The sequence below is a fragment of the Thunnus thynnus genome, chromosome 2 (assembly GCF_963924715.1).
Source record: "Thunnus thynnus chromosome 2, fThuThy2.1, whole genome shotgun sequence".
Taxonomy (NCBI): domain Eukaryota; kingdom Metazoa; phylum Chordata; class Actinopteri; order Scombriformes; family Scombridae; genus Thunnus; species Thunnus thynnus.
The window spans coordinates 10765815-10790998 of NC_089518.1; the positions used below are offsets into that span (position 1 = coordinate 10765815).

General features: G+C 40.8%; 1 protein-coding gene across 1 annotated transcript; it reads right to left on the reverse strand.

The window, feature by feature from the left end:
• Window positions 1–13351: 13351 nt before the first annotated feature.
• Window positions 13352–19885, reverse strand: neff1 (neuronal intermediate filament family member 1). Its single transcript, XM_067602767.1, has 4 exons — window positions 18954–19885; window positions 16530–16847; window positions 16315–16439; window positions 13352–15470 (listed from the first exon to the last, which is right to left on the reverse strand). The coding sequence occupies exons 1-4, from the start codon at window positions 19701–19703 to the stop codon at window positions 15074–15076; spliced, it is 1590 nt and encodes a 529-aa protein (XP_067458868.1). The 5' UTR covers window positions 19704–19885; the 3' UTR covers window positions 13352–15073.
• Window positions 19886–25184: the final 5299 nt, after the last annotated feature.

Genomic DNA, 25184 nt, shown 5'->3' on the forward strand with positions numbered 1-25184 from the left:
GTTGTCATGCCAATGTCCGGTTTTCAAAATAAAGTCACTGTGCATAATCCTAGCAGCATAATCCAAAATTCAGTGAAAAGAAAGAATAGTTATATTACAGAACAGTCTGAATGGAAATATCTTTAAAGCTACGAGCAGATTACACTCATCTATCTACCAGTATCAGACAATGCCTTACATTCACCAGTTTTAAATCACAGTCGATAGCTGATACAGAGCCAATCATTTGATCATTAACCACATAGATAATGAAGAATGGGGTTGGTAACGGTGGTCACACTTTTTACTTTCAGTCGAATCCCTCAAAAACCGTATCCTTAATAGATTCCCTTTCAATGTCTAATGGAAGCCTAGAGTGTCTTATTCTGCTCAAAAGATGTGCACTGGCAAATACGTCTTGTGCACTTGTGACAACCATCCACATCATGGGGTTGATAGTCACACTCTATGGGGCTGGTTGTCTCTATTATTTTAATGGGGAAAAATAAAAAATTGAGGTCATTTTAAAAGTTGATTAAAAAGTTTAATTTCATGTTGAATGTTCATGTGAGAAACAAGCATCCCCAATAGCTCTCCCTTCATAGATTTTAATGGTAATCATTTTTTTTATTACAAACCCATTGTGTAAAAGCCTAGAAGAGAAACACCAAAAAGCTGACATGAAAAACACTAAACATCCTCTCACTCCAATGTCAAGTGTCTTACTTCTAAAAATGATCTTGTAGGTGACCTCTGACCCCAATTATGAAAATTTCAGTACCAACATTTTTTAACAGTGCCCTGTAGGGAGCGAAGTCTAATGAATGTGACAAGCGACCCTGTTCTCCCCTACTAAACAGAGTGTTTTATTTTTGGTATGATGTAATGCTTTAATGGATAGTGCTTTTAGTTTTGTATGATGTAATTGTTATACTCCTGTATGAATTGTAACATCTGATACCGTAATTCTTTTGTAAACTCTATCTAACCCTTGGATAGTCAATGACTGTATACAGTATTTTCATCTTTATCGCTGCAATGCCGTTTTCCTTGTCTTGGGAGTTTGGGTGTGATGTACTTTTGAATAAACATGAGCCATATATAACATTTATAATATATATTCATAGTTGTACAAGTTTGCCAAAAGTAGTTAAATTTGTGCTTTTATTATTAAGGCATAATTGCCTAACTTCTGGTTGTTTTCTGGCTAACTTGATGATACTAGCAGAGTCTGATTTCATGAGAAGTGAGGGCTGTATTCAAGACAAACACTGTGTAATGTGTTTGGAGTGCTGAGCAACTATAGGTAATCAAAACAAATACAGCATTGGTAATAACTATGTGTATTTCTTTTATATTCTGTAATCGATAACTTAATACTTATAATGTGTAAGTGTGCCCCCCGTGGTGAAGTTCAGGCCACCCAGTGAGCCTCTGAACTAGTCTATGAATTCTTGGACAAATGAGACCTTTTGCATCCTGTCACATATAATATTAAACACTCACACTGTCAGTTTAATGACTTTTTCATAAGCCCCACCAATTACAATACAAGTTACACAGTCTTTAAATGACAAAAATGCTCCAACTCTCTTCCTTTATAGAGAATTTCTGAGACATTTTCAATTAAAAAAGAAAATAACATATTTATTTCTTAGATGACTTATTATACAAGCATATGGCATTATGAGTTTAATGCAGGCTAATGTCAGTCAATTAAGTTCCCCTGAACAATAGATGTTGATGTCGATGCTGATTATCTGACGTGCTCCTGCTTGTGAAACTATCTGTAATTTGCACCTTTAACACCAAGTGGCAGCAAAAGCTCACTATAAGTGTGTGTGTGTGTGTGTGTGTGTGTGTGTGTGTGTGTGTGTGTGTGTGTGTGTGTGAGAGAGAGAGAGAGAGAGAGAGAGAGAGAGAGAGAGAGAGAGAGAGAGAGAGAGAGAGAGAGAGCTCTGTGGCCTGACAGCATCCAGGAGATATAAATACTTAATGGCTTACCGCTGTTGCAGCAGAAGTAAAAAGGGGATGCGTGTTGCAGCCAAAATACAACAGTTCAATAGGATCTGACATCCTATTGTAGAGTGTTCACTTTCTGTATAGCCAGTGATGAATGGTATTAACGTGGCTGGATAACTAGAACGATCACCAATGAAACAGAACAGGACTATTAAGCATCATCAAGGTGATGTAGTTTACATTTTAATACATTACATAAACTGATTCAAGAATCTTTTATTAGATTGCACCACTGTACCTCTTCTGTAGTGATTTGAATGACTTTCTTTGATTTCTGCCTATACTTTTACCAAAATACATTTCTAAAATTACCTGTGAACATGAACTATGACTCACCACATCTTAACAGTATCAAAGAGAAGAAATTGAATCAGACTGTGTATATGTGATGTTCAAAACTGCAGATAAGAAACTGAACACAGTAACTAAAGCTGCAAATACTCAAACTATACTAATACTAACTTCTTTGCCTTTTCTTGAAAACCAATAAGACAGACTGTAATTTCAATATTTTCTATATTTGCTAGTTTTAGTTGAACATTGACAATCAAAATGAACCATTTCTATAAAATATTACATTTAACTTTGAGTACATATGGTCTCAAAACTAACTTTTTCAAAGTCATTGTGGTTGCTGTTTTTGTGATAATTAATTACCTGGTTTACAATTAGAAATTTGTCTGTTTTTGACTCAATTAATGTTGTTGCATGTAATCAATTACTATTCCTATCGTTGCTAACCCTGATGTTAATGTTTGAGAGGCTCCATTCATTTCACCTTCTATTCATTTCTATTCTATTTCATCTGTATTCTATTATTGTATTGTATTAAATGTGTTTTATTTATACTTTATTTGTGTTATTTGGTATTCTGCCATTATTACATACAATTATTTGTCCCTGACTGACACCTAAATAATTAATTGCAATCATTTTTCTTGACTGGTGTCATGGCAATGACGTATTTTGGAATACACACTACTGATGTGAAGGTGTGATTATCAACCATCATTAAGGTCTTAAATCATCTCAAGTTTATTTAAAAATCGATCCATGATCCAGCAATGCCTTAAAACAACAAGAAAATGGTTGAGAAAATTTTGCATGACAACAAGAATCAAGAATCCCCCCCCTCCAACACACACACACACACACACACACACACACACACACACACACACACACACACACATACCCACCCACTCAAAGATTATGACTGCAGTGGTTTTGACTCTGTTCTGTGGGGGGCACTTCATCCTTGCTGCAGTGTGATGCCTCGGACGTTGCTAAGTCGTGCTACACGGCAGACTGCACGCATACTGTGCTACTGTGTAGAGTCCTGTCACAATGTACCGTCCCATCCTGTGATGCACAGTTAGTCTGCTGTTTCTGCTCGCCTGGGCTCTGTGTGTCAGGAAGCCAAAATTTTGGCTGGGACTTCAGTAGCTCCTCCAGAACTGCAGGGCTCTGGGACATCTGCAATGCAGAAGTCTATATATAGCAATGGAGTTACAGGGAGAGAGAGAGAGACATAGGCAGACAGACACAGAGACAGGAGAGATGAAGGGAGGGGGGGGGGGGGGGGGGGGGGGGGTTAGACAAGACAAGACATAAAGAAACAATGAATGAAAAGAGTTATCCTTGTACTGAGGTTGAGCTGGAGACTAATGTCAGACTGACAGAAAGAACAAATAATCTTTGTCAACTGTTCTCCTATGCCAAATGCTAACTTTTACAGCATGTGTTATAAAAATAAATTGCTTTTTGGTGCAAACTGGATGCTGTGAAATGGTCACTTTATTTCAGAATGTCCCAGAAACACAGAGCATGCCAAATGTCCACTCAGGATGTCAGCACTTGCAATAACAAGGTCACTGAGGAGTGTGTTTGCCAATATCTCTGTGTTTAACTCACTTAAAAGAAGAAATGTAATTATATGTTTGTGGACTCCCAGAAACAGGAACAGGGAAGAGTGGTTGTTAAATGCTGAGGTTGAGTATTTATTGCCTTATCTCAAAGGGTCTCAGGAGGGCAGCGGAGGAGGAGAGCAGTTCAATTATGTATGCACCTCCACAACAACAGAATCTGCTGACAGCAGAGCTCAGCACGCACACAGCACGGCCAAATCAAGGACGACCAGCAGCGGGCCACAGGCCTGCTGAGCTGTGGGATTGATCGGACTCTTGAATTTTCAATAAATCTGCCCTCTGACATGCTCCCTGTCTGTCTCCCCACCACGATGCCAAGTCATAACTCTCCTTGTGTCATAGAAGAAAGATAGTGCATTAATCATACTGAGTCCAGCTGCATGCAGAGAGAGGAACGCTGGAGTAGCACCAGATTTACAAAAACTTTCACAATAAAAGAAACTGTAATGATTTACAACAATAGACAAATGCTTAATGCAAATGAACAATGCTTTTGGTGACATTTATGAGTATTAATAGCATAGTTAACACTGTAGATGTTGATAACAAAGCTGTGGACATCATTATCTTAAAAAAAGACATATTTAATTCAGTTTTAAAATAACTTAACAAAAACAAGACTAAGAGTCTACAGCTGTGCTAGTGGCTCTGTACAGCTGTAGTCAAGCACAGCACTGCTTTGGTGCTAAATTCTAACATCAGTATGCTAACATGCTCACAACTGTGATGCTAACACTGATGTTAAGCAGGTATAAAGTTGATCATGTTCACCATCTTTGTTTAGCATGTTAGAAGGCTAACATTTGCTAATTAGACACAAAGTACAGCTGAGGCTGATGGGAGTTTTGCAGGTATGTTGGTCATGGTTGCTGCTTTTTGTTTAAACTCTTTTAGTTTTTCTAAATGATCTAATTGTCATTATTTATTTTCCCCCACTGTTATGACAGCTTTTTTGGGAGGGTGGGGTGAATCATTTTTCTTTTTTTTAATTTGTTTATCTATTTTTTGTCTTGCTAGGAGCCTTCTCCCAAAAATTGACTTCCTGAGAGCCTGGGTTTCTTACTATAAACATAATGTTAACACCCTTTCTGAAACTTTAAATAAAAATAAACATTAAATAGTACCATTTCTAACGATGAAATCCAAATTGAGGGCTATGTTTTGTTTAGAACAGATAGTGGCAGTAGAGGGGGAGGTGTGGCAAATTACGTCACTTCTAGGTTGAGGTCACAACTTGTTATTCCTCAAGTTGACCCTGTGTATACAGAGTGTCTTTTTGTTAGAATATGTTTTATCACAATAAACATTTGGTCAATGGAAATCTCTACAGACCTCCATCTGCACCTTCTGAATCCACTAAGTGTATATTGTCTACAATTAGTTCTCTTAATTTTCCGTCGGAATTGATTATTTTAGGGGACTTTAACATAAATTGTTTTGATCGTTCCTTTTCAAATAATAAAAACTTATTTGACAGTATAAATTTAACTCAAGTTATTACTGAACCTACAAGGATTACTGAAACACCATCATCCCTGCTAGATTTGATATTTGCTTCTCACCCTGATAGGATTCTTAAGTCAGGTGTACTTTCTGATTGTTTCACTGACCATTCTGTTATTTTCTGTGTTTAGAAGATTAAAATCCTTCATCTTCCTCCAAGATATATAAGAATAAGGGAGTGTAAAAACATAAATATTGATCATTTTATTCATGATGTTATTGCAATTAACTGGGATAGGTTGCAGTTGATACCGTATGTTGAGGATGCATGGAATTTCTTGAGTGAATTTATTAAAGTTATTAATAAACATGCTCCTTGGAAAACTTAGAGATAAAGCCTGGGAAAAATATCGAACAACTAAAGATCCAGCTGACTAGGAAGCATACAAACACTTAAGAAATTTCTGTAAAACAAAAACTAGGAATGCTAAGTCCAACTATTATAGAATTAGTCTTTCTCATGATTTTCACAAGCCTCAACAGTTCTGGAACAGGATGAAAAGTATCCTTTGTCCCAGTAAAAGCTCTGTTGCACAGTTCCGTGTTAATGATAAAGTTATCCATGACCCTGCTATTATCTAGAAAGTTTTCAATCATCATTCTTCATCTGTTTGTGGTTCATATTCTTTTGTTACACCTTATTTAAATCATCAAATTAGCAACCTAACTACCAGTGGCTCATTTTCTTTCAGATGTATCTTACTCGCTGAAATTATGCAAGCTATTTCTGCTCTAAATGTTGGCTGTGCTCCTGGTCCCGATGGCTCAGAGGCAAAGTTTATAAAATTAGCTTATGAAATACTTATTTTTCCACTTGCTGACCTATTTAATCTGTCCCTATCTACTTGTAATCTTCCATCTATTTGGAAATGTGCTGAAGTCACTCCACTTCATAAAGGAGGAGTTCCACTAGATCTTGATACTTATAGACCAATTTCTATTATTTGTACTGTAGAAGTTAATTTTAAATCAATTATCTCAGTACATTAATGATCACAATATTTTATTCCCATTTCATTCTGGTTTTCATTCTAACTTTTCAACCACTACGGCCCTTGTAATATTTTCCAATGATGTATTATCATCTCTAGACACAGGTCAGTTCACAGGAGCCATTTTTATTGATTTAACCAAGGCTTTTGATTTGATTGACCATTATCTTCTTCTTGATAAACTTTATGCTATTGGTGTCTCTCAACGGACAATATTTTGGTTCAATTCTTACCTCCATAACTGTCATCAAATTATTTAACTATTGAAAAGGTTGTACCACAAGGATGTATCTTAGGACCTTTACTTTTCTCTATTTTTATTAATGACCTTCCTAATATTTGTTCTAATTGTTCTGTTCAGTGATATGCAGATGACACAGTTATATATACATCTGACTCTGATATAACTAAAATTCAAAGCTCTTTGCAATCAGAATTTGCTTTTGTTCAAAAATGTTTTTTAAATAGCAATCTCATATTAAACAAGCAGCATGTTATTTGGCACCAGTTATAATCATTCACCTGCTGAGTTTGAGTTGGCTATTGGTTTTACTGATGAGTCTCCATTCATTGAAGTTGATAAATTTAAATACTCGGGACTTTGGGTTGATTCTGAATTTTCTTTTAGGCTTCATATTGATTTTATTAGAAATAAAATAAATGCTAGTCTCAGAATACTATATCGGTCAATTAATTGTTTTACTCTCCAAGTAAGAAAAAGCATTGTCCAACAGCTTTTATATCTCATCACTGATTATGGCAATATCAGATATCAGAACACCTCTGAATCCCATCTTCAGCCTTTAAATGTATTTTACAATAATATTTGTAGATTTGTTCTGAGGTGTCCTTACCGCACGCATCACTGTTGGACACACTGAACTGGCTACCACTTCACTCTAGGAGACATTTGTTGCTCTTTGTTTTCAAATGTATTTACTTTAACTATCCTTTATACTTAAAACAGCTTTTGGTTCCATTCAGTTCATTATATTCACTTAGACACACTCAACATCCTTTTTTGTTCCTAGAATCTCAAAGAAATTGGGAGATGTGTTTTTAAGTTTTAAAGCACCATCAGATTGGAAAAATTTGCTCACTCAGATCAATCACTTCTTTCCATGACTTCAAGACGCTGTTGCTTTTCCACCTTAAATCTACCTTTTATTGTTTTCGATTGCATGTACTTTCGTTTCTTTTTTTTTTTTATCAATATTTTTTATTTATTCACAGTTTCAGTAAACAATACATCCGGTGACACATGTTTGTTTTTGTTTTTGTATACAGACGGACGAATCATCTATTGGAGATAGGAGGTTATAGAGGAATGACACATGGCCCTTAGGCAGGGATTTAGCCTGAAGCACCAAGTCTATGCCATTGAGGGGTGGCGCCTGAGGAAACTGGGGAGAGTAGGTTCGCGAAAAGTTGCGAAGTTGAAAAAAGCGGGAAAAGTCAGTATTATCTAGTCCAAGGGTTGAGCGCAGTTGTGTTCATTTCTGTATTTGGCATGTGCCACTGAGCAACTTTCATAGGAATGAACGGAACGGTCCCATTGCCTGGAACTCTCGTGTGACTTGACCCCACACGATTCATGTCCACCATCTATTTCCTCCTCCTTCCTTTCTCACACCACCCTGTACACACACACACACACACACACACACGCGCGCGCGCACACACACACATCTCTGCTAGTGCTGTATTTTGTTTTGCCAAAATCCAACCTGAAATAGGAAAGTGGACGGCAAAAAATACATGAAAAAACCTTAGCAACAACATTAGCAACAAAGGCTACAGAACGAATGGTTGTTGCAAATGAAGCATTCAGAGCTTTCTACATACATTAACCTCAAGTTTTGGAACTTTTACTGCGTTTAACATAGATATCTAACATCATAACAGTATATAATTAACAGAGAATAACAAAAAGCATAATATGTCCCCTTTAAGGGATCACCAGAGTTATTACAATTCATCCTAAGGGAGACATGAGTATTTTTAACAAATTTCAGGGCAATTCATCCAATAGTTGTTGACAAATGCTAGAGGAAAATTCATGGGATCACAAAAGTCAATGGAATTCATCCTCTGGAGCCATGAATGTCTGTACAAAATTTTGTCTCAATCCATTCAATAATTTCGGAGATATTTCAGTCTGGAGCAAATTGGCGGACCAACCGACAGACATTGCATCCATAGAGCCGCTGCTTGCATGGCTAATAACTTTAATTATGACTTAGTAAAGCTCTCGAGTTGTAAACAGGTACTCAGTCAGGCAATTTGTGACGTGTGGTCGATAACCTAACAGTCTCTGCGGATACAGAAGGACTGGTGGGTGGGTGTCAAACAAGAAACATACTGCAAGATGCAAATGTGCAGTTAAATCCAGTACACAGACAGTAAGAATCTACAGCCTTAACTTTATCCAGTATTATAGTCATGAGTCTCTAATGGTCTCTTCTTCTTATTGATTGTTCCAAGCTCGCTCAGAGAAGAATTTGCAGCTCTTGTCCTTTACTTTTGCTGTATCATGTTGCATTCTGTTTCTTGAAACTCACATGCTCCTTTTCACCTAATACTTTAGTCAAATACATTTGTCCTTGCTACTTTCCTCCTGCTTTTCTGACAGTTTTATTGATTTTCTGTTAGTGCTGATAACGTTTTTGCCACTGTGCTGATTCTCCCTCCCACACACACGACAGGCACACACACACACACACACACACACACACACAATCTGTGAGCAGGGAAACAAACAGTCTCAGGCTGTGATGAAGTTCTTGCTGGTGACAGCTGTGCTGGTGGGCCAGCGTTGGCAACAGCCATCCATCTTAGCCAGCTCCATCCTTCACCTCTGGGTGCAGGCAGGCGGGAGCTGAGATGAGATGATACTAACACCCAGCAGCCATTATGCAGCTCTGCACATAAACAAAAAGGCATTGACTTCTGCCTGAAGGCTACAGAGGCAGGGAGGCCTGTGAGTAGAAGCAGTCACTTTGTGTTACATCTGTGTGGTTGAAAGTGAATAAGCAGACACACCATTCAAAATAAATGCTTCAGACCTACATTTGGTAAGTGGTACATCAGCTGTCCCAAAGATGTAACTTTGCACCTGCAGTGGCTACTTTACATGTAGCAAACATATTTTTGTCACCATGTATTTAGACCTAACTAGCAAAGATGTACATTTAAAAGTTCAAAAAACATTTTGCTAAACAATCTAAAGTCAGAGACAGATAACATACTTTTATGGCAGTCAGACTAAACTGTGTGTTTGGTGTCATATTAATTCCATATTTAGGCCATAAGTCATTTCTACAGATTTCATGTTAAAGCCTGTCTCAAGACAAACAGAACTAATGTCAAACTATGGGGCGCTTCCTTTAGCTAAATGTTTGTGCATCAGTGCATATCAGAGAGACTTGCATGTTGTAAAGCAGTAAGTCCATTTAATTATGAAACCAGCAAGGACATTGGTTGGAGTGAGATTTGGGGCATTTTCAGACCTGCTTAGTCCGACTATATCAGACCAAAACAACGCACAGAGACCCTTTAGAGGAAGATATTTGGGCAGACTGGATCTTCTTCCTTAATGTCCTTGCTCACGCCTCAGACACATCTACCCAATGAGCAGAGTGAACCTTCCTATGTGGCTTTTAGTGATGCATTTTGGTTTGCTTGAATTTTTTCTGTGTGAAAAGAAATTGAACCCAAGGTAAAACGCCACAAGTTTACCAACTCATCCACTGATTTGGACCAGAGAAAACAAACTATAGCTTTGAAAACACCCTTAAACTCTCGACACTTTGGTTCAAGGACAGAGGGGTCTCAGGGTGTTTTTAAACATGTTTAGTCTGGTTGAATCATTCTTTCATTTCCCCCCCTTGGTATGATTCAGGTGTGGACCCAAACAACCGTACCAAGACCCTTTGGAGAAAATTTTCTCCAATGATCTCAGGCTGGTCACAAATGAATTCTGGAGAGGTTTATTTGTCATTGGAACATCATCTGAACTCGATATGACCCAACTACAAAGCATACTTTGCAAGTTTGAGCTAAATGGTTCTTGTAACAGCAACCAGTGTAAACAAACTATAGGTCTGAAAACACCTTAAGACAGGAAAACAACTAAAGGCCCTGAGGAGAAATGTAATACACCTGTTTATACACCTGTCAGAACTGAAAAGTCTGAAAGCAGAAAGCTGTGATGGGAGAAATGTGAACAGACTGCTTATTAAGACAACTGCTCATATAGTGTAACTTGTAGCTCTTAATTTTAAACTGCAAGTTGCAGCAGTAGCAGCTGAACAGTAGTAGCTGAATTTCATGATATATATGTGTAATGGTACCATGCATTTAGATAAAGGAGAAACCACTGCCAAAAGGCAGGAAAGCATAGAAAGATTTAGCCTTCTGATTCAATGGCAGTGAATGGGACATGTTCAGTATGGCTCAGTGCTCCAAAACTTCTCCTGCTCCTATAGGTTAGAAAGGAAACTTGTAGGAACATTTTGATCCATGTGTGAAGAGTTAAAATTGTGGTACAGTAACCCCACCTGCTGCGGTGTGGCCATGACCCACTGAACAAGTCGTGACAAAAGGCCCCACCCCAGTGGTCATCTCCATTCTGGTGGCCCTCAGTGCAGTGGACCTGCCTGTTGACACATGTCAGTTGACATGCCAGATGCACAGTACAATATACAGTACAGAAATAGCCGGGGTATTTTAGCTGAGATTTGTACATTTAGTGACCTAATGTAAAAAAAAAAGAGTTTGCAGATGTTGATGTTGGGAAATATGACAGCAGCATATCATGACACAGTGATACACGCCAATTATGTGTCAACTCACAGTGATGCACTTCAGGATGCAGCTAATGTGTTTTGCCCCTAAACGGTTGTCTACACAGCAGGTGTTTCAGTTGTGTTATTCAGTCGTCAGTCAGACACGTGTCTGATGCAACAGATATGGTTAGATTTTAATGAAAACATCTGTCTACACAGACCACATAACAGCTCATGCTTCACTCATGCTGGACACGTGGAACCACAACTTTAGTGCTTCAAATCTATTTTCTTTCATTTCATGTGCACAGCTACTGTGATTGTGTGTTGGGCTCTGAGTGCTGCCTAACGCATCCTATACAGACGGAAGACTGAAGCTCCTTTCACCACGCAGGCTGTGTAGACATTGTGTAACCACTGAGGCACTTAAAAAAGTGTCAGTTAAAGTTTATGCATTGAAAAAATTGCACTCAAGTGTCATTTGAGGTGTAAACAATGAAAAGGAATCATAAAGCCATGTTGACTTACCAGCTTGAGTGTAAACACTGAAATAAGCTGAAGTTTCAGTTGAAGAATGAATCTGAAAGCAGATGCAGTGACATTTGAGGGTTTAGCAATGTCAACAGTAGAGATGTTGGATGAAGTGTCAGGTGTAGGGCTGAAAGCAAATGAAATGTCAATTGAAGTGAAAGGGATGTCAGTAAAAGAACAAATGCTGTAAGTTTAAGTCAGTTGAACCGTGTGTGATGAAAGCTGTTGAATTGTTATTTGAAGTGCAAATAAACACAGCTGAACTGAATTGCCAGAATGTATGCTTGTGTTAGAGTTAAGGTAATGATGACCTTCCAACAGACCTCCTGACCTTAACACATTCTCAATGGGCTGCAGCTGCTTTAATATTCCTGGTATATGAACAGGTAACATCAGATAATGGACGAACTTATGAACATACATAAATGGCTTTAATGTTTTTGTTTTTCTGCAAACTTAATCACCATGTCAGTCATCTATTTCTGTACAGACCAATATCATATTTCATCACTTTCAGCTGTCATGGATTCATGGTTTTTTGACTCTTTGTGTTTTTGTTCTCTTGGTTACACTTCTGTTGTCCAGTCCTTTTGGTCATATGATTTTGCTCGTTTATGATTTGGATTGTAGGTTTAAAGGACTGTCTTGCATTATTAGTTAGTTTATGGTGTTGTGTACTTGGGTTTATATTCATGTGTATTCTTGGATGGGTTCATGTATGCTGGGTTGGATTAAGAGTGTTGTGTTTTCTGGGTTTTGGTTTTCTGTTTGCTCTGTGTTTCCCTCTTGTGTTCCTGCATCCCTCCCCAGCCCATTTTTCCCTCCACACCAGCCCCGCATCACGCTCATTAGCCCTGCCCTGCTCTCAGTGGTTTTCCCCAGCCTGCTGTTACCTTCACACCTGCCCTGCTCCGCTCCCTGTGTTTCCCTCAGCCTATCAGCTCCCAGCCTGCCCTTGTGTCTGGCCACCTGTTCTTTGTTTGTTAAGTTCAGTTTGTATTTCAGTCCTGATTTTCAGTTCAGTTTTGTTGGATCCTCTGTTCTGTTCTGTTCAGTTTCTTCAGTCTTGTCCTGTGTTCAGTTTTGCTCAGCTCAGTCAGCTTTTTGTTTTTTGCTTGAACTATCTAACAGTTCTTCAGCCTTGATCAGCCTGCAATCTCATATAACATCAGCAAACTTTTCAACAGCATTATTTGTTAATGTCAGCATTATTGGTATTACACAGCAAATACAAATACATTCAACTCCTACATGCTTTTACCCTTCCTTTTTATTCATTTTATATATGAGCTCTATATACACTACACTAGTCCAGCCCTCAATACTTTATTTAATGAAATCACCATAAATCCATATTTGGATTTGTAACTGCAATTGAACAACTATGAAGTATAATATCATTCACATCTAATTATCTGTTTACCATATGTCATGTCAGTTCTTATTAAATGTGTTGTTACTTATTAAGATTTATCACGTTGAAAACTTTAGAATGAATATTTTGATAATTAATGTCTTCTTTTAAGATATTAATTTTAGTCCTATACTCCACTTACAATATTTTTGTATGTGTTTTCATGAAACTCAAGACACAGACACGAACTGAATGTTTGGTTAATAAATGTCTTTATTTGGCTTAGAGAGGAATATCACTGCATGAGATAGCAGCCCGTACAGTCACAGTTGTTTAGCAGAACGGTCTGGAAAGTGTCAGCACTCCTTAGCCTCCCCAGAAACAAGTGAGATGCAGGTGAAAACATGTTTGTTTGTTTTTTTCAGTTATGGTTAAGGCAAGTTTTTAATTGAACACACAACAAGCGAAAATCTATCCCATCTGCAGATATTCAAGCTCTGAGAGTCAGGCCATGCATTCATGCCCGTTGGTTCATTCATTTGTCAAAAAGAAAAAAAAAGCACGGGGGGGTAAAATGATGAGCAACAGTGATACTAATGTTTCAGGGCAAAGCGATAGAGGGGGTTATGGTGAAAATAGCCCTTATATGCAACACCATATAACCAGGACAGCAGTGGCATCTGCCCCACCTGCCACTTGCAGTCTGAGTGGAGGGCTGTCGGTGTCACCATCAGCTGCCTGACACTGACAGCCACGCTCACCTTCACCGTGTTTCCTGTTTCCAGCTAAATTAAACAAAAGCACCACCACATTTGTGTGAGGGGAAAAAGGAAAAAGCAAGGTTGGTTTTCTCTAAAAAACAAAGTGAAAGAAAGTAAGGAAGGAAGCAGACTTCCAGATAAATATCAAACTCTGACAGGTGACATGTCTGACAAACTCATTGACAAATGAATCAATCAAAGGGGGGATAATTCATATTCCCAAAAAAAATATATATAGCAGCAATTTAAACTCTATATTTTTCATTCCCAAAGATGCACTTCCCCGCAGAGAAGCTGCCGCATAACCCACTTCTCCTCTCCAGGAACTGAAAACACAACTCATCCTCCCAACACATTTCTATATACAGTTTTTCAGAGCTCCAAGTTGCCATTATTGCCGTGCTGCGACACTGCAGTGACTGAGAGAGAATGGGAAAGGGCTTGAATCGTTGGTGGTGAATGTGTACATTTCATTTTGTCGTGGTGGGATGGGATGAAGAGACCAAGTGAAGTGGAATAAAAGAGCAAAGTGAAAAGCATTCATCTGCTGTGGGGAATGCGGGGTTGGACTTATTGTTAAAATAGAAGCATTTAATCCATTTAAACTTCCCTGTGTAACAAGCTGTCATTCAGGAATGAGCTGGTACAGCTTCGTCCTATGATACATTCTTTACTTACAGTACTCTCCAACTTTTATATGTAAAAATCAAATAGCACCGTAAAAGTTGGACTGGCTGCTTCTCGTGCTCGTGCTGAGCTGTGCGTTTATCTTAAAGTCTGTGTGCTGACAAAATTGTTACTTTCAAGGTTTTGATTGCTCTTGTTGTAGATATTGATATTTAATGGCACATTTGCTGTTGCTCATATGAGGAAAAATATCATCCCCCGTGTCAAACTGATGAAACTCTGCATTTATGTGATGTAAAATCATGATGACATGATGGCAGAGTGTGTAAATGGGTAAAACTCTTCTGCTAATACATCTACTCCTGTCTGAAGCTCCTCCTCCATCTAATCAAGTTTACTTTGAACTAATCACTTCTGAGTTACAGAGTAAACAGAGACAGAACAACACAGGCGTGAGGCATCTGGAGTGTGCAGATTCATGTGTGTGTGTGTGACAGAAGATGTGAACAGGAACCTGATCCATATACAGTATGTGATTGATGTGATGAGTATTGATGACAATGATGATACTGATGGTGACACAAGCAGTTTAGCTCTTGCTGGGCTTCCCGTTGGGACTCTCCTTCTTCTTCTCCTTCTCATCCTTCTCTTTCGGCTTCTCCTCTTCCTCCTCTTCTTCTTCCTCCTCCTCTCCCTCACCCTCGCCTTCCTCCTGGTCGTCTCCTTCTTCTCCCTCTTCTCCCTCTTCTGCCTCTTCTCCCTCCTCTCCCTCCTCTCCGGCCTCCTCATTCTCCTCTCCCTCCTCCTCTTCCTCCTTTTCCTCTTCTTCCGCCTCCTCTTCCTCCTCCTCCGGCTTGGAGCTGGACTTCCTGTAGGCTCCAAGGGTGTAGCTGCGGGCTGACATGTAGGAGAAACCGGGGTAGCCAGACTGGACCATGGCGCCGCCCACGGAGCTGAGGCGACACTCCTCGCCTTCCAGCAGCTTCCTGCACAGACAGAGACGAAGAACAAGAGATGACGTCACCTTGTAGTCTGGATTCGTTACTATTATTATCTCTCTGCATCTCCCCTGAGTGATCTAATGTCACTGGAGTATCATTGGCAGCACCTCTGCTCTCTGTTCTGGTATATTTTCCCAGAAGACTATCATTGTTGCTGAGTAAGATTATTGTAAGGTTTCACTTCCCTTCATGTATCTTGTTACAGTGGAAAAAGGATCGATTTATTTGTGGGAAAGAGAGATATATAGATTGGACTGTCAACACTGCTAATAGAAGTTTTTCAAGTGGAAAATTATCTTTTAAAGAGTACTTTTTGGGCATTTTATTGAATAATGTAGAGTGTAGCTGGAGACAGATATAGGTTAAATGGTGTGCGTCTTAAAAACTAGGCCACCAGACACCCCAGAAAAGTTTAATTCTAATGCTTAAAACAAATGTTAGAGTGGAAGTGAAGCTCTTTCAAGTTTATTTCATCTTGAGATATTTAAGACAAAAATAATAATGTTTCTTTGGGTGGAAAACACTTTTAAAAAATACCTAAAAACTGTTGAAAAAGTCTTGTCTGAACTTGAAAATTCAGACAAGACTTCTTGTCAAAGTCTCTGTTAGCCAAGTTGTGGTGGAATTTTGCATTTGATGTATCTCACCTTCAAAAATGTGAAGGTGAGGATAGCAAAATGCAAAATACACAATAATAACCATTATATTTCTTCACATGAATATGTGAAATAAGTGAGGGGTCGGTACATGTATGGCACAGTGTAAAAGTTAACATTTAAATGCAGGTCAGTTAACTGATGACTGCTGTATTGTTTGGAATGCAGCAAACCTGTAGGCAGCAATCTCAATGTCCAGCGCCATCTTGACGTTCAGCAGGTCCTGATATTCACGCAGGTGACGGGACATTTCTCCCTTGGTGCTGCGCAGGGCAGCCTCCAGCTGCTGAATGGTATCCTACAATCACACATACACACATTATATTATGAAATATTAATTAGCCCCCACAAAACACCAAAGTCTCACCACCCCCTGTTGTTTACATACCTGCATCTCTCCAATTTCATTGTTATGGTGATCCTCCATCTCAGCAATCTGCCTCTCCAGGGCCTCGTTGTGGCCCTTGAGGGCCTCAATCTCCAGAGTGCGGGCCTGCACCTGCCTGCGGTACTCACTCAGCTCCTCCTTGGACTGCTTGATGGCGTCCTGGTTGCGGGCAGCCGTCTCGGTCACGGTGGCAAACTTGGAACGGTACCACTCCTCTGCCTGGGCCTGGTTCCTGCATGACAGGTTCTCATACTGGGCCCTGATGTCCTTCAGGGCAGCAGCCAGGTCCGGTTTGGTCATGTCCATCTCCACTGACACCTGGGTTTAAGAGAGGTGGAAGAGAAGCATTTAAGGGTTATTATTGTAACCCTTAAATCATAATTGTTCAGATTTTGTTTACCTGCTTTACTTTGTTTCTTTCTGCTTTTACATTATTTGAGTTATTTAAATTGTTTTTTCCCAATGTATCATTTTGATTATGCAACAATCTCATCTGTTAACAAGAGTAATTCAAGTTTTAAGTCTGTAACAGGAGTTAGAAAAGCTTCATTTTTGTCTGTTCTTAAAAAAGGAGTGAAGCTATTGTAACACACTGGTTTGTTGAACATACTGAATGACACCGTGGATGACAAAAAAGTCTTTTAAGGCACACTGGACTATCTGTGGTTGATGAACTGACCACACTGATCAGTGAGGATGCTGGAATCTCAAGAATATTTCTTTATGTTTTGTTTGTACTTTGGAAGCTCTGAGATAAAGTCACTCAAACCCTGTACAAAATAATCTAATCTGTCTCTGTGTGCTGCAGTTGGAGTGTGTTCCCCGTGGTAACATAATATATGTATAAGCTGAGCTGTATGTTGATGAGCTGAGTTGCAGCCAGTGGTGTGGACTGCTGCAGAGCTGATGAATCGACTGCTGAATCAGGCTTCTCTCTGCTGTGCTGTCAATAGCTTACATGGCAATAATATTCCCTGCAGGGAAGAGGAGAAACCCTGGAGAAATCTACCCAGCAACCATCATTCATCTGCATGACTTACTTAACACTGCACAATTGATTCCTGCTCAAAGTCCCAGTAGAAGTTGCCTTCTGCCTTCATTCACATCAAATGACAAGTATTTTCTTCTTTTTGATTTGCTTAATATGCTACATGATGAGCTCTAATAATAGCACCATAAAATTGAGAGTAACTGGAGGAGTTTCTGTTATTTAACACGAATCGATATTATTGATGGTTTTCTTAGTGATGCACGAGCGTGTTTGGGATCAGGAAAAAACTTTTTTGTGAAATTTGGACAATATTTTCAAAGTTTTGCTGCTGTTAAAACACTTTTTAAAACACAATTTTACATTAAAAATTAGCATTAGTGTACCTCATAGGGTTTGTCCTGACTGTTTCTCTTTAGGACGACCACACCCCTGGATTATGCGCTATTTCTCCGCATTACACCCCCTCCCCTCCCCTCCACCCTCCCTTCACCAACGCCCCAACCCTTCCCCCCCCCCCCCCCCCCCCCCCTCTGCCCACCGCCCCCTCCCCTCCCCTTCTTTAATGAAAACATCACCACATTGTCACGAAAATATAAATGGCGACACTTAGGCTACAAGCGCAGGTTTACAGCGACCTTATTTCTTTAAGTTTGTTTATTTTATCTCAAATGTCACCACTCTCACATAATACTCACAAATTAATTATCTACTCCCATAGAGACTACAGCTTGATACATAACGCCACCGACTCCAGAGTTACTAACTAGCGAGAAAAGACACAAACAGCCTCGACATGTAGAGATTTAGGCTGCGTCTTAAAGTTTGCACGGGGGCGTGACGGAGCGCGCGGGACGCTGCAGCGACGCTCGAGAACCCAGACTTTATGAGAGGAGGAGGAGGGGGGGACAGCGCGAGGTGCTGAAACGGAAATGCAGTGCCATCAATTATCCAGTGCGCAGTGGTGAGTTTGAGGAGGACGCAGCAAGTCGTGATTACAGGAAAACTGTATGATGTGATATTTCACATCTCTAACAGCTTTGTAAAAGGTTAGCAAATCCTAGACTACTGTAGGGAACTTTCAGATTATATAAACAATAATATTTACTGTGTTGTAGTAGAACTGAGTAATTAATTTTATTACATATTAGGTATATTATAATATATTATAGGCTCAGGATGCCATTACATAATACAAAAAAAACATAATCTACTTTGATAAGGTCACAGTAAAGTCAAGCCTCAGTCCCTATCAGATATGTTGAAGTACATGGTAAAACATGTTGTATAGGATCTGACTTTGAAAACTGATTTGCAGGAATTGTTGCAGTATTTTGGGCAGTGTGACACTGAAAAGTGGTTATTGATAATCAGTCAATACCCGGGAACAAAGTATCACCTGTCAGTGTGGCCCGCAGGCCGGTTGTGTAGCCTACCTGTGTGGCCTGCAGTGACGCCTGAAGCTCCTGCAGCTCCTCCTCATGAACTTTCCTGAGGAAGGCGATCTCATCCAGCAGTGACTCAACTTTCTTCTCCAGCTCCAGGCGCGCCAGGGTGGCGTCGTCCACGTCCTTCCGGTAGCCCTTCAGGGTGTTCTCAGCCTCCTCGCGCAGCTTGCTCTCCTCATCCAGCTTCTCCCGCACGCGCTCCAGCGTGTCGTTCATCTGCACGCAGTCAAGGTGCATCTGGCTCTTCTCGTGCGTCAGCTCTTCCACGCGCGCCCGCAGCTCGCGGATCTCCTGCTCATACAGCTCGTGCAGGCGAGAGGGCTCGTTGTGGCGCTGGCGCAGCAGAGTGACCTCCGCCTCCAGGACTTTGTTCTGCTGCTCCAGGTTGTGAACCTTCTCAATGAAGGACACGAAGCGGTCGTTGAGGCCCTGCAGCTGCTCTTTCTCGTTGGTGCGGATGATCTTCAGCTCGTTGGTGACCGCGGTGGACTGGGTCAGGTCCATCATGGAGTCCGGCATGGAGGACAAGCCGCGGCCGGGCGCAGCCGCGCTCCTGCGGTAGGTGGTGGAGGAGACGCCGGAGGGGGAACCATAGGTGCGGTGGCTGCTGCGGAATCCCGTAGACTGCAGGCGGGACGGGCTGCTGCTGCTGCCCAGTCCAAAGCGACCGGACCGGGGAGCATCTCCGAAGATCCTCCGATAGGAGCTGCTGCTGTAAATGTCGCCGGAATAACTCATGTTCCTTTACCGTGCTGGTGTCCGGCCCGACTGCTCTGTAACGGAGAGAGAGTGTGTGGAGTTCAGGAGTGTGTGAGGGTGAGTGTGTGAGAGAAAGTAAGTGAGATGCGAGTGATGTCTGGCCAGGACAGGTGCTTTTATAGTGAAGGCGCCTGCGCATCATTTGACGCAGGGACAACAGAAGATGAGGGGAAACCTGCAAGCTTTTGCAGAAAGCCTCCACCCTCTGGGGAGACACGAATTCACTCATGCAGCCCCTCTTTTCTGCCGTGTAACTCAAGCATCAACACACAACCACTCTAAATGAAGATCACGCTTTGTGTAGGGGCTGTATTGCGTCTCACCTTAGAGCTTACTGATCTATTTGACTTCACTTTTACGGGCTCTTTCGAATCACTTTGATGAGCTGACTTTATGATATGCAAATAAAATTATATTATAATAAAATCATGTATGTAATCTCATTTCTCCAGTACATTTAACATCCCTCTGGACTGTCTCATGTTACTTTAGACCACTGTCCACTGTCATTGCAGTTTTCTTTGCTGTCCCAGCAGAATAGCTAATGGGATCGATGTGTAGAACTGTGCGCCAGAGTGTGTTTTGGTGCTGCAGTCTGCATCCAGCCGCCCTCATCCCCCTCCGACCTCCGCAATATCGGAATACGGGATGAGACTCATTAAAGTGGCCTGAGTGGTTAAACTCGTGTCAGTCATTATCATTGCATCACAACAAAGATGTTAGATTAAATGAGGCAGAAATATATTAAATTATGCTTTCTATCAGCAGCCGGTATTTGTGGTTTTTCACCATATAAACTCTATACAACTCCATCACTTTAAGTATGAAATGTACTGTATAAAGATGTCTCTCAACTTGCTTCCCAAAATAACTAAATAGTAATGGAACTAGTTTCTTTGGTGTATTTTCATTACATCTATGGTGTAAGTTGCGTGCAGTTGTCCTGAGTCACAGTGAGCTACCTCCATGCAATATTCAGTCTTTTTTGAGAAAAAGTCTTGTCAGGCCTGTTTGGTGTTTACAGTGTGTGCTGCGCAGAGCTGTCGCTGGCCTTGGTCCTGATCCAAGCAGGAGAGCGACCACGCCCCTGCAAAGGAGAGAACATCCACCCACAGGACTGCAGCCTCTCCACCCCCGAGCACCACAGGAAGACTCCTCCTGTGCTCACACTCACACTGCCTGGCAGGAGAACAGCCCAAACAGTGCAAAGTGAACATTACAGCGAATGCAAAGTCATCTTAAATCACCTTAAACTATTTTTTAGGGCTGTTTCTACAATGTGAATGAAGAAATGTTTTCAGAAAAGCCGTCTCAACATTATAATGGTTTTAGTAGAAAAATCTGGATGAAAATAAATATTTGGATGAAAAAAATTCAATGCCAAACACATTTTCTCATGCGGCCTAAATTTAAGATACGTTGCTTTAAGAAGGAGATGTTTGCTGTGCAACAATATATTCATCTCAACAATCTTATTTGTCTTTAAATATTATGTTTCATAAAATGTGCCATCGGTGGGACTGTGAGATACTGTAGATTCAGTTGTTTTAGTATGAATCAGCTCATTGCTTTCATTTCAGAAGTGTCCTCCTGCATCAAGAGGGTCTTGTTATTTCAAGACGGTGCTATACATATTTTATAAAACTGTCAAAATTCAAAGTACTGACAGACTGACTAGATAGATTCTAACTTACACAAATTAGCCACTAGAGGGCACTAAAGCATCAGTGGTACTTCACATGTCCACCAAACCTGAGCTGATGCACAGCACGTGTAAACAAAAAATTTAGTCTCATTATTATTACAGGACTTATTACATTGTGGATATAATGTGAACATATGAGATGCATTCAAGGCCTACAGGGCAGCTACAAGTCAAGTCAAGTCCATTTTATTTGTACAGCCCAATGTCACAAATTTGCCTCAGAGGGCTTTATAGTCTGTACAGCAATACAACATCCTCTATCCTTAGACCCTTGATTTGAATAAAGAAAAACAAGACAAAACAAACAAACAAAAAAACAGCTTCTTGGGGTCTATAATAGAAGACTGGGATGTACTGGTCACCCCCCAAGGTCACTGAACCTGTCAGTTTCCAGGATATGAAGCTGTAGTGCATCACTGAGGATGTACAAACAAACCACATAATGACAGCTAACATCAACTTGATGTTCAGTGAACTTTCTGTTTCTCAGGTTTCAGCTTTACAGTGAAGTGGAAAACCTCAGTGGATCACACACAAGACTGCAGTTCTCTTCATCAGGACTGCGAAAAACATCAGTAGGCTTCTCCCAGTACTGCAAAGGCTGGACGCACCCTCACACAGACTGAATGAGAGTTAACCAGAGCGAGTTGTCATGACAAAAAAAACCCTCCTGAGCAGAAAAGCTCCTGAGACTCATTTAGGTGTGTGTGTGAGAGAGAGAGAAAGAGAGAGAAAGAAGGAGAGAGAGAGAGAGAGAGAGAGAGAGAGAGAGAGAGAGAGAGAGAGAGAGAGAGAGAGAGCCTGTAGCACCTTACCTCGGCCACCTGGCCATTTTGACCTTCTGTGGTAACAAAAGGGCCTATTGAAGAGGGAAGATGCCAGTGACTCAGCAGGAAATGACAGGTAGCCAGAGATGTCTGATTTCTATCATTATGTGAGTTTCTCAGCCACACCGTCCTCCTCTACAGTTACTAAGGAGCACTGTAACGGGACAGAAGCAACCCTTATTTGATTTATTCAGCTGAAAGCATCATACCACTCAGTGAAGTGATACTTGCCATCAAATCTCCATTCACTCAGTCAACTGAAGTATCCCATCAGCTGTAATACAAAACTGCTGCAGATGGCCTCAGTGCAATATCATAAACTGACTTTCAGGTCAGTGTGCAGGGGAAATATGCAGTGTTTTTACATAAATCAACAACTGCAACATAAATACTGAGACAAGTGTAATGAGTGTAAACAAACAAGACCAGAGTTGGCAGCGTTGAGCAGCACTTACTCGGCCTTTTACATGCAGACAGTGCCAGTGGTGTTTTACAGCACAAAACAGGAAGAGGGCGCTGTTCTTCAAGCAGAGACAGACATCAAGCTTTCAGGGTTTCTGGCAACAGCAAATGGTGGAACAAGTGAAAGGCTGTTGGAAAAAATGAACACTAAAACATTGATCATGTCAAGAATAAAAACATAAAGTGAACACTAATGCACATGGATTGTTGCCCATGTATGTATGGTTTCACCAAGTAATATACCTTTTTTTAATAGCAGGAATTTAACAGTAGAAAAACCACAGGTTAGTCATGGCCATGTTATCCAGCTTCGGGGCCCTTTAATGTGCATGCTGGCTCACCGGCATGATTTACTGAGGCAGTTATTGGAACAGAGGCATCATTAATACGATAAGTTACCTGTGCTTTTCCTGCAATGACCTGTCGAAATGTTTGCCATGAAAAAGGCCTATAGGCAGGTTTCTGAGCAACATTATTATGAGATGTTGTGCTCACAGAGTGTAGAAAACACATCAGAATGACTGAGAGCTTATGGGGAGATCAACATTATAGAAATTGTTAGAAAATTAACAAGCAATTTGTGAAAAATATTCATTATCCCAAAAAGAAAACCTCTTTCAGCTCAGAGTGCATAATTGGCTATTGGCATATAGCAAATTGGTCAGAGCCCTAGATTTTTAATAGGGTAGTTTTGTAGCTGTAGTTTTCAATAAAGTGTGTTTATGGCTGTATAATGAATATTATAAACAGTCTCCAGACACTATGATCAATGCTTTGGTGCTCAGTTTGACTTGTATTATTGCATCATCATGTAGGTAGCAGCATTCAGTCTTTCCAGTCCTGGTCTCAGTGGTTTACAGTTATTATATAAAGTCAATTCAATTAATTTGATTATCTTTAGATGTTTAAATCTGTCAGTATGGAGTAAAAGACATACAGTCCTCTTCACTCTGTGTGCTGTGATAGCATGTCACCATGTTGCTGCTGAGGGAGGAGAAAGAATATTATTTATTCACTTTGGCCTGTACCCATCTTCCCTGTTGGGACTCCAACATATAGTGACTCCCCCTTCACCAGCCTGCTACTCTAATGTTTCTCCTCCTGCTGTCCCAGCCACTGCTGCTGCCAGCACAGCCACACTATCCTCACTGTGGTTTCATCTTATAGACCCATAACACTGTTAACACTGTTCTACAGGGCAGCTATCACCTCAGCTGTGTGCATGTAGTGTCAGTGAATACTCAGTCTGTGTGGTCTTCCTCTGTTAGTGTACTTTGATTGGTTACATATTTATTGCATTAAGTACTGCAATGGAAACACTGTAAACAAAACAGCTGTTGTGTGAGTGATTACAGATGCTTAACTACACATACCATACATTTAAATCTCTAATCATTGGGTGGTATTACTTTCTATGCACATATAATGGCATGTAATAACTCAGAAACTCCCAGATCTCCATGGAGGCCCTCGACACAAAACACTCTCCAGCAGCACTGCTCCTTTGAAAATGGTTTCCCTTTGGTGCTTTTGATATGCCAGGTGTTACTCACAAGCACTAAGCGAGGGTTTCTGTGTCACGTACAGGCCGCTCAGCTCCCTCGCTTTTGTTCTGTCTTGGATGCACTGATCTTGTCTGATGTGCACTCTTCACTCCGGTCCCCCGAGATCTCCCTTTCCCACATGCAGACGATCTCCTCCATCTGTTTGCATACACACACGCACACACACACACACACACACACACACACACACACACACAAAGCCCACCAATACACACACTCATACCTCTATCCCTTGATCTGAGCTGTCAGCTGTGATGGAGAGTGATCATTTAAGGCTGTTGGCACTCAGTATCATCTGGCACTGGCATTATGATCAGCAATGGGGCTCCTATTCAGGTGATGAAATCTAGTGAGGCTCGGTTAAAAAGAGGAGGACATATGAAACTATAAAAAAGTGATGAGGGGGGGAAGGGGGATAGGGTGTGGGCTCATAAGGTAAACTGAACTCTTCAAAGAGGAAGGAATATCCCAACATCCTCATCTTCTTTGAGGAAATCCTGCCAGTTGAGCCCTGCTTTCTTCTGTTTCATTTCAGCATCCTTTGGGGCAATTCTGTGGCTCAGCAAGTTGACTGTGTTTGCCAGGAGGACACCAGACATTCCACGAGCCACAAAGTCCTTGATGTGGTTGAACAGCTCTCCCATGGGGATTCCCCCCTCACCCATCATTGGGGTGATGATTTCTGCCAGGTGCAGCCAAATTTAAGCTACTGTACATCTTCCGTGATGTACTCTGACACCTCGAGGACCTTTCAGATACTGCAGGGTGGGCAGCGGCCCCACCATGTACAGGTTGTGAAGCAACAGGCTCACGTGTTCTCGAGAAACGCTGCTGCCCTCAAGTGTTGTGTCCACAGCATTTCTCATGAATTGACAGCACTGGAGCACTGCCTTCAGGTCCA